The sequence below is a fragment of the Furipterus horrens genome, unplaced genomic scaffold, assembly GCF_987537825.1.
Source record: "Furipterus horrens unplaced genomic scaffold, mFurHor1.1.pri manual_scaffold_7, whole genome shotgun sequence".
Taxonomy (NCBI): Eukaryota; Metazoa; Chordata; class Mammalia; order Chiroptera; family Furipteridae; genus Furipterus; species Furipterus horrens.
Genome location: NW_028327177.1, coordinates 13,515,450 through 13,526,601, shown reverse-complemented (window position 1 = coordinate 13,526,601; position 11,152 = coordinate 13,515,450). Strand labels below are relative to the sequence as shown.

The window sequence follows — 11,152 nt, the reverse complement described above, 5'->3', positions numbered from 1 at the left end:
ATTGTAAGAAATTACTATGAACTATATGCCAAGAAATTTGACAACCTGGGCAAAATGGACAAATTTCTAGACACATATAATCTTCTAAAACTGAATCAAGAAGAAGCAGAAAGCCTGAATAGACCAATAACAACTAGTGAAGTTGAAGCAGTAATCAAAAAACTCCCAGCACACAAAAGCCCCGGACTGGATGGCTTCACTGGCAAATTTACCAAATATTTAGGGAAGAGTTAACTCCTATCCTTCTCAAAATATTCCAAAAAATTCAAGAAGCGAGAAGACTCCTAAACTTTTTTATGAGGTCACTATTATCCTAATTCCAAAACCATGTAAAGACTCAACAAAGACAAAACTGCAGGCCAACATTGCTGATGAATATAGATGCTAAAATCCTCAATAAAATATTGGCAATCTATATCCAACAATACATTAAAAAGATCACACACCATAATCAAGCAAGATTCATCCTAGGGATGTGAGGATGGTATATTTGCAAATCAATAAACATAATACACCACATAAACAAAATGAAAGACAAAAATCGCATGATCATATCAATAGATACTGAAAAAGCATTTGATATAGTACATCACCCATTTATGATAAAAATGCTCAGCAAAGTAAGAATAGAGAGAGCATACCTCAACATAATAAAGCCCATATAGGAGAAACCTATAGCCAACATCATACTCAATGGGCAAAAACTAAAAGCCTTCCCTCTGAGATCAGGGACAAGACAAGGGTGTCCACTTTCACCACTTTTATTCAACTTAGCATTGGAAGTTCTAGCCACAACAATGAGACAAGAAAAAGAAATAAAAGCCATCCAAATTGGAAAGGAGGAAATAAAATTATCATTATCTGCAGATGACATGATAGTGCACATAGAAAACCCTATAGGCTCCAACAAAAATATACTCGACCTAGTAAGTGAATTTGGCAAAATAGTGAGATACAAAGTCAATATTCAGAAATTGAAGGCATTTTTGTACACCAACAATGAAATATCAGACAAAAACTAGGAAAAATATCTCATTTACTATAGCAACAAGAAAAATAAAATACCTAGGAATAAACTAAACCAAGGTGGTAAAAGACCTGTACTTGGAAAACTACAGAACGCTGAAGAAAGAAATTAAGGGAGACACAAAAAAATGGAAGAATATACCATGTTCATGAACTGGAGGAATTAACATCATTGAAATGTCCATACTACCTAAAGCAATCTATAGATTCAATATAATCCCTATTAAAATAACAATGACATATTTCACAGATTTAGAACAAATATTTCAAAAATTTATATGAAACCAGAAAAAGACCCCAAATAGCCTCAACAATCTTAAGAAAGAGCAAAGTAGGAGGAATCACAATACCTGATATCAAACTGTACTACAAGCCCACTATAATAAAAACAGTCTGGTATTGGCTTAAGAACAGACACATAGATTAACGAAACAGAATAGAGAACCCAGAAATAAACCTGTGTCTCTATGGTCAATTAGAATTTCACAAAGGGAACAGGAGCATAAAATGGAGTAAAAATAGTCTCTTCAACAAATGGTATTGGGAGAACTGAAATGGTACATGAAGGAGAAGAAGACGAAGACGAAGACGAAGAAGACGAAGAAGACGAAGACGACGACGATGACGACGACGACGAAGAAGAAGAAGAAGAAAGAAACTAGACCACCAACTTACATCATACACCAGAATCAAGTCAAAATGGATAAAAGACTTAAATGTAAGCTGTGACACCGTAAAAGTTCTAGAGGAAAACATATGCAGTAAAATCTTATTTATCCCACACAGCAATATTTATGCCAATATATCCTCTAGGACAAGGGAAATAAAGGAAAGAAAAAACAAATAGGACTGCATCAAATTAAAAAGTTTCTGCTCTGCTAAAGAAAACATCAGCAAAATGAAAAGGGAACCAACTGTATAGGAAAATATATCTGCCAATGATATCTTGGACAAGGGTTTGAGCTCCAAAATATATAAAGAATTCATACAACTCAACAACAGGAAGACAAACAATTCAATTAAAAAATGAGCAAAGGGAATGAACAGACACTTCTCCAAGGAGGACATACAGAGGGCCCATAGACATATGATAGGATTTTCAACATCACTAGCCAGGAGAGAGATGCAAATTAAAGTCACAATGAGATACCATCAGAATGGCCATCATTAACAAATTAACAAACAACAAGTGCTGGTGAGGATACGGAGAAAAGGGAACCCTAATGCACTGTTGGTGGGAATGCAGACTGGTGCAGCCACTGTGGAAAACTGTATGAAAATTCCTCAAAATATTAAAAATGGAAATGCCTTTTGACCCAGTGATTCCACTGCTGGGATTCGTCGGCAGCCGTCCGTCTCGAGAGACGATGGTGTAGCTTCTTAAGAGTCTATCTGCACCGCGGAGAATGGTTGTGCGGTCCGACTCGGGAGTGACATGGTATCTGTCTCCTCCCATGTTGAATCGACATCTTGCGATGACACTGGAGTGTCCTCTCCAGTGAAGCTGAAGCTACAGAGCCTGGGCAGGGTGATATGGAGGGTCTGCTGTTGCCCATGCAGCAGAACCCCCCTCTCTTCGCAGCTGAAGGGTCCAAGGGAAAGACGGAGTCAATACAGCTTGGCTTCAGGTGCGCCGCAGGAGTTGCCAGTGTTGACTACAACGTCAAACCGCCTTAGGGACTCCGGCTCCGGATTTTCTGTCGGGGTTTACTCCCTTAGCCTTTCCCCTGAGGAGGTATGCCGCAAGGCAGCGGAGGTTTTTTGGAGTCAGAGTTTTCCTTCTCTGATGTGCCCTGACTGGAAGATCGAACCAGCGACACTTAGCTCGCAGGCCGACACTCAATCCACTGAGCCAAACCAGCCAGGGGAAACTGCTGGGATTATACCCTAAGAATCCTGAAACACCAATTCAAAAGGACCTATGCACCCCTATGTTCATAGCAGCACTGTTTATAACAGCCAAGTGCTGTAAAGAGCCTAAGTGCCCATCAGTAAGTCAGTGGATCAAAAAACTGTGGTACATTTACACATGGAATACTATGCAGCAGAAAGAAAGAAGGAACTCCTTTCGTGACGGTATAGCTGGAACTGGAGAGTATTATGCTTAGCGAAATAAGCCAGGCAGCATAAAACAAATATCATGTGATCTCACCTATAAGAGGAACCTAATGAACAAAACAAACAAATGAGCAAAATAGAACCAGAGGCATGGAAACAAGGAACAGACTGATAGTGACCAGTGGGGAAAGGGGAGGGGAATAAGTGGGAAAAGAAGGGGAAGGGACTAGCCAAGGAACATGAATAAAGGACCTATGGACATGGACAAGAGGGTGGGGACTGACTGTGGGAGAGGGGGTGGAGGGTGGGCAGGGGAGAGCAAAGGGAAAAATTGGGACAACTGTAATAGAACAACAAAAAAATTTTCAGTAAGAATAAATAAATATTAAATTTTCAACTCATGTACTGCTCAGAAGGCACCTCTATTGTCTCTGTTCTCTGGAATGTTTCTACTGACCTGCACACTTGGTTGTTAAGTTCAGAGATAATTTTCAATAAACTGTTGTCACTTGAAACTAAACAGTCTGGATAATGTATGGTCCATTTGGAATACTGGGAAAATAAACAAGCTGGGATGTGTCTTCCTGTCTTTGCAGGTCATTTTGGAATCTGTGCTCCAGAGACTTGACTTTCCTCCCCAGAGCAGAAGATTTGATTTCAAGTAAAGCTATTTATTTGGCACTTCTGGGCAACCATTTTTTTTTTTTTTTTAAGAACCACAGCGATGGGCAGCTTTGGAGTCTCCCTTCGAAGACATGAGTTCATCCTTCTGGTGTTCTTCCTTCTGCAAATTCAGAGCCTGAGTCTGGATGTGGATAGTCATCCTACCACTGAAGTCTGTGCCACACACACTATTTCACCAGGACCCAAAGGTGAGGAAAGGAAAATAGAATTCTCATATCTAATAAGTAAGTTCTCTTCCATCATCTTTCAACCCCGTGCTAGCTCCCAATGACTTTCTCTCCACCTGTCCGTAGTTCCTCCCACTTTGCTTCTGTTTTGGAAATTTGATGGCCTATCACTTATTTTTAAATCTCCCTTGACATGAGGTAAGGAGAGAGTGGAAAGCTAGCGAAGGGATGTGATAGAACTGGTACGGGGCAGGAGGAAATCTCCTTTTCCATGCTGCGCTCGAGGGCGACACACAAACAAGACATTACTCGTCAGGAATCCTTCCCTTTAAAGCATCTCGGGCTGTTTTTATCCCAACTCCTTTCCCATACTGTTTCTGCTAAAGCTCAGTTAAGTAAATATTAAACCTTCCGTGTATTTCATAGATGAATGGGCTGCTGGGTTCCAATGCAGAGAAGTTTTGTCAAGGATTGGAGGCAGTATACAGATGAACATTTCTTTATTTGAAAGGAAAGTCTTTGGGCCAAGTGCCTTTAGCTGAAGGATAATAGAACACTGCAAAAATTTTTCAAGTGGAGCCAAGGTCTAAATGTGCTTCAAGCAACTGGTTGATAAAAGATGCTGCTATTTTCCTGGTTTCAGCTCTGACCCTTTTGTTCTGAAAGTGGTCGCTGCAGTACAAATTGGTGCTCCCTCATTAGTAATTCATGCTGTTTCTCCGGGCTATGGGGGTGGAAGAATTACAGCTGCTTAAAATGTAAGTAGAAAAGGAGTCTTTCCAAAAAAAATACACCCTAGGAATATATCACCTTATGCTTGTCAGTTATTTAAATGTGTATTGCTTAAAGTGCATTTTTCTTAATCAGTGAATTAATTTCCTCATAAGATTGCAATCCAAGTTTTAACCTTTGATACCACAAAATAAATGCAGGCAGAACAACGAGACCTTGGGGCTTCCTAATAATTTCTTGGGTGAATAAATGAATAATGTGAGGGCAAATGTTTAGAAAAGAAAAGTTTTCAGGAGAAATAAAGTGTTTACTTAAAACCATTACTGGACTTTCCATAGATTGTAGGAAATCTTGGATTATTCTTTGGATTATTCCTAAAGTATTATGGAGAATGCCCAAAATTAAAGTTTTCCCTGTTCCTGCAAATAGGAGAATCCATTTGAAAACAGCACTGTTAAAACAATTTTTCTTGCAGAGAAACTGTAATTTGCAAACTGGAAGAAGAATGGACAAAGCGTTGTTAAAATAATATCCAAAATATAATGTTCAACAATTCTAATTCGTTCCAATTCAGCGAACATATATTGCATGCTTCCTAAGTGCCAAGCACTGTTGTAGCACTAGATATGCATTAAATAATATATATTAATGGCATGAGCAATGGAAAGAGAAATGATTTAGGAGGGAGAACAGAGGGCATTTAATATGTGTTAGATGCTAGCATAGTGTCCATCATGAGTCTTCCTACCCTCCTTTCTTTGCTCAACAAAAAGCTTTTACCTTCCCATTGGAAACCCTCTTAAGCTTCCGAACCATGGAATCCTCTTTAACTCTCTTCCTGAGCCTGGGTAGAAATCAGGAGATGATTTCAAACCAGAAATGTGACAGAGTGAAGAAGTGCGTGCTCCTGGGGAAGACTGGGGAGTTCTCAAGAACCCCGGGCTCCAGAACTCCGTCTGTTATGAATCTAGTATTTATTTTTCTTCCCCCAGAGCTTGGGGACTTGCCATGCAATGGATTCTAAGTTCCTTTTTCATTAAAGAGATTCCACGATTCTGGAATGTACTGACTACCTGCTAAATCTCAAGCAGCATGTGAGATGCAAAAAGTTTCCAGCTAAGGAAGAATTTGTCCTAGAATTTAAATCTACATTTCCAGCTGGGGATTAGATTGCAACTCCTGGGGGCAGGGCCCATTTGGCTCATTCTTTTTGTCTTTGCAAACTTCCTGTCTGTGCCCCAGGTGCAATTTAAGCATATTCCCCGCTGCCTGGCCTCTGCCTTAGGCGCTGGGCGTACAATGAAAAGCAAGATACTGTTTGTCTTCTCTCAAGATATAAGGGGCCATCAACCCTCCCTAACTCCTACTTGAGCATGATGACAGCCACTCCCCACCCCGGAACAAGGCAGATTTGTATATTTCGCTTTACAAAATGAGAAAAACAAAAACACAAAGCTTGATGGCCAGGTAAACATTTTCAAAAACGGTTGCTTCTGTTCAATTTTTTTTTTTTCTAAGACGATGCTGGTCTATACTTTTCTCCATGACTAATCATCACAATATCGTATTTACTAGCCCTGTGCTCAGAAATTTCTAGATACTCTGAGAAATAGATAATAGAAGGAGTTTTCCTTAAATTCATCTGGGAGACTGGGAATTAAAGAAATTATTTAGAGTTGCAGGTGCCACACTAGTTATGTTAAGCCATCATAAAATATGTTGTCCACTGTAGTTTTCTGCCTTATATCCCAAGCTTGACTTAGAAGAAAGACATTAGATTCAATCTGTTTGATTTTCACTATATTATTACATCTATTTATGCCTCAGTGTTTTGTTTTTGTTTTTATGTTGTTGTTTTGTAAAATGAGACTTAATCATAGGCCTGTTTTAAAAATAATATAAGATAATCAATATAAATGTTAGGCTGTGTCGTCGTCGGCAGCCGTCCGTCTCGAGAGACGATGGTGTAGCTTCTTAAGAGTCTATCTGCACCGCCGAGAATGGCTGTGCAGTCCGACTCGGGAGTGACACGGTATCTGTCTCCTCCCGTGTTGAATCGACATCTTGCGATGACGCTGGAGTGTCCTCTCCAGTGAAGCTGAAGCTACAGAGCCTGGGCAGGGTGATATGGAGGGTCTGCTGTTGCCCATGCAGCAGACCCCCCCTCTCTTCGCAGCTGAAGGGTCCAAGGGAAAGACGGAGTCAATACAGCTTGGCTTCAGGTGCGCCGCAGGAGTTGCCGGTGTTGACTACAACGTCAAACCGCCTTAGGGACTCCGGCTCCGGAAAATCACAAATAGGTACTTAAACTCTATTTATCTTTCCTTCCTCTCCCTATTTAAGTCTGGTGGGTAACAATTTTGACAATAAGCATTGTTCCAGTTATCAAAACTTCTTTGTGTAAAGCTACCTTTATTTTTCTTTCTTTGCCTTAAATTTATTATTTTATTCTGCTTTTTTTTCCCTCCCTACCTTAAGGAAATTGTTCTTTAAGCAATTTGTGTGAAATTCTGACCTCTAGTGGTTTTACTTAAAAACAACAAGAAATTTTAACAAGATGTGTTAAAAAGAATTTTTAAACCGATAAGAAACATTGAGGTGATGCTTAACAATTTCTAATGACTTTTGAAATACACTATCTTGTTTAATTTTCATGATTGCCCTATTTATTAGAAACTACTCTAAACTTAAAGATAAAGAAACAGTATTAAGGAGGCCTAGTGGAGTGCCCAAGTTCCTTTAAGTAAATACAGCACAGTCATGCACTTGAACTATACCCCTACCCTCGTGGCTGTGGGTCCACTGTCATTCCATGGCATCCACTGGTTTCTATTAGAATCAAGTTCGAAAATACTGTCCACTGACCCTTTTTTAATAAGATATGGATAAGGTAGTGCCTAAGAACATGGAGTTCATATTAACCTCCCAGACCAACATTGTACTAGGTACCAAAACATGCTCAAGTGACGACATGCCTCCTCTTTCATAATCAACTCCCCAATTTCACCAGTTTCTTTGCAAATTCATGATATCTTACCCTCTTGCTTATTTTGGCTTCTGCCAGCTTTCTCATTGAGGAGCTCTTTCTTTCAATGACATTTGTGCGTCCTTTGTCAAACCCCTTTTCCACTTGCAGTTTGCTCCTGGCATTCTTGCTTTGTCTCTCATTTCTGACCCAGGAACTTTGCCCTTGACATTCCCTCCATGTGGCGTAATCTTACCGCAGGTCTTCCAAAGGATAGTAGTCTTCATTCAGTCAGGTTTTAGCTCAAAAGCCATCCGCACAGGGTGGCCCTGCCTGACGACCCTGTCACTCCCTGTCATAGTTCCCCAGGCAGTTTATTATTTTCAAGGACTTACTCCTAAATGAAACATCTCTTGTGTATTTATATATTTATAGTCCCTCCTAGAATGAAATCTTCTGGAATGTAAGGACCCTGTCCATCTTGCTGAATGTGGTTTCGTACTGCCTAGAAGAGTTGCTGACACCTAGCAGGTACTCGGTAAATATTGTTGGTTAAACAAATGAACCCCAATTATCAAAGATCCCCCAATATCTTAGCTGATGGCTCTGACCTATTCATATAGTCCCTTGAAAATGCTCTCCATGTCTGTCCTGCACGTTTAAAGACAGGACTGCTCCTTTCATGCAGATGATTCCACCACCAGTGGCCACCAATTTTCTGTAAGTGCAGAGTGCCAAGGCTTCCCTGATGCCCTGTCTCAGCCTAGCCTGACCGCTGACTCACACGACTTCACTCGGGAAGGAAGGCTTTCCATTCACTGCTTCTGAGGTGACCGCAACTCCTACAGGTCGTGCTCATGACTCCTTCACACACGTGGCCTGTGATGAGCTCACGGGACCAGAACAGCCTCTCTTCCATTCAGCATGACTCTAGTGAAAACCTCACTCAGAGCAGTAGGGACAGTAATGCCAACACATTGAACAGTTGCCATTTGCCTTTACACTGTGTGAGTGTTTCACAGCCATTTTTAAATTTAATTACCTCAACAGACGCATTAAAAATACACTATAATTATCATTTGACAGATGAAGAACTGAGGTTCAGAACTATTAAGTCACTAGCAGAAGTCCACACAGTGAGAAGGTGGCAGGTTGGAACTTCATCCTGTTTTACAGTCGTTGGACTCCCTGCCCTAATCAGCCCACTCAACCCTCAAATCAGCCAGAGTGGGCCCTAGGCAGTGTTGACAGCCCGACAGCATCTTATGGGTTTGCTTAAAGCTCCTGTTGGTCCCGATGGGGCTCACGCATAGGTAGAGCAGGTGACACACGCGAGGGCCAGACGACAGGAGGTGCACATGGCTTTGCCATGAGGGAAGCGTTATAGAACTCCCCTCTGTCTTCTGAAACAATTTCTTCCTCAGCAAACCCCTTAGCCTCCAGAAGATGGACTTCTATCTGGCCACCCAGCTTATTGCTGTTCATGCTCTGGACCCCAGCAACTGACATAACCTGCATTATTTCCCCGGAGTCCTCTCAGCCTCCAAACAGGGCCTCTTGTGATGTCCCCAGACGGACGGCTACACAGGCCCAGATGTATCTGGTTCACATTCACACGCACATCAAGAGTCTCTCTACCTGTCAATGAACTCTCAGAGATAACTTGGTCTCACCCCAATTATTTTTATGTTTGTGAAAATTAAAGCCCAGAGAAGTAAAATAACATGTTCTATCTACATCACACAGCCACTAATTGGAGGCAGGGCTAGATCTAGAGCTCATGTCCCGGATTCTCCAGCCAATCATTGTTCCCTTCCACCATGTTATAACGCTGTTCTCATGGGTTTTTTTGTTTGTTTGTTTGTTTTTTAATTTTTTTAAAATATTCTTTTTTATTTATTAACTGATTTAGAGAGAGGGGAAAGGAGAAAGAGAAGGAGAGAGACATCACTGTGTGGTTGCCTCTCACGCGCCCCCAACTGGGGACCTGAAGTGCAACCTAGACATGTTCCCTGACTGGGAATCTAACCAGTGACACTTGGTTCGCAGGCTGACACTCAATCCACTGAGCCACAGCAGCCAGGGCTTCTGTTCTCATGTGTTAGCATTCTCACTAAGTGAAATGACCCTTCCTTCAGTTTTATAAATTAACATTAGAAAAGAAGTTCTGTGAGGTCAATGTATAAACATGCTAGAGCTGTTTTAACTCGGTCACCTTGTTATAAATTAAGCTTCTAATTTCTTTCTGGTGCCTTTATCATAGAGGTTAAGTAAGTAGGTATTTCCCCAAAACCTTTATATTAATTGTAGTAACTGACTGGATTCTTTCATTATGAGTTTTAATACGCATTTAATGCGTAAGGACAGACCAAAATTTTAAGTGGCTTGTCTTACTTTAACTTTATATTTCAGTGTGTGGGTGCTCTGAATCATTTTCCCCTCTTCTTTTCCTTTTGGATAGATGCCAAAAAACATTTCAAAGTTATGTCAGAAGAGGAAGATTAAAGCTCTAGTCAAAGTGTGGGCAAAGAAGAGTCAGGAGGTACTGGATGGTAAATACACAAAAAAATTAGCTTGTTTCATTTAGAAATGTCATTTCTGTCTTTTACATAATAATTTCACTACATATCAGTTGGTACTAAGGACCATACGAATAGGAACGTGCAGGTCATGAGCCTTGGAGACAAAGCGTATGGTTCTGAATTTGAGCTCTGCCACTTCCTCTCTGTGTGATCTTAAGCTGTAATGTCCTTATTTATTAAATGATGGCAATAATATTGCTCCTCTCAAATGCTTATTTTGAGAATTATAACATGTTTACCATATAGATTGGCTATCATTGTTTTGCTTTTGTTTGTTTCATTAGCTTCCATTGCTATTACTGGTGACCATAAGCTTCCTCTATCCCCACCTACCTAAAGAAAGGCTCATTGATCGTAAAGATGACTCGACAAATAGAAATCTCCCAGGGAACTGTTCCTTGCTGCAATTTCCTGACTATTTTTAGTCTCACTGCAAAGTCAACTTGTATTCATCGAAGGCTCACACACTTGAGAACACCCCTTCTCTTTATTAACGTTGCCTTCTTTTTGTGGCTCTACAACTGAGCCTGGTGTTCCTTATCAGTAAAATGGGAACAATAACCTTATCAATACCGCTAGGGATGTAATCAGATTAAGTGAGTTAAGACACACAAAACCAAGCCTCAGTTTTCTCATAGTAATATGAGATGATAATATAGCAGGACTACTTCATAGAGTTGCGGGGAGGAAAAATGAGTCAAGCCACATAAAGTACTAAACACTGTCCTCAACACATTGTCAAGGAGTCTTTCAATATCAGCAAACCAGACATTAGCAAAATCCAAGGGAGAATGAGAATATTTTTCCTGGTTTTTTGTTCCTGCTATTGTTGTTGTTATTCTTCCTTAAGGAATATTTCCCTTTAGCTACTGTCTGTGCCCCAGGCAGACAGTTCTGTTGTCCTTGGGTCGTTAACAATATGTGTAGATGCCTCTCGC

At 40.6% G+C, this 11,152-nt stretch overlaps 1 protein-coding gene across 1 annotated transcript in view; it reads left to right on the top strand.

Annotated features, from left to right (window-relative positions):
- The first annotated feature begins 3,713 nt into the window (after positions 1-3,713).
- The window catches only part of COLEC10 (collectin subfamily member 10), a 39,206-nt gene continuing 31,767 nt past the window's right edge, over positions 3,714-11,152 (top strand). Inside the window, exon 1 of the mRNA XM_090282744.1 lies at positions 3,714-3,956. Within this exon, the coding sequence (XP_090138870.1) occupies positions 3,809-3,956 (148 nt within the window). The 5' untranslated portion in view covers positions 3,714-3,808. The remainder of the gene's footprint in view (positions 3,957-11,152) is intronic.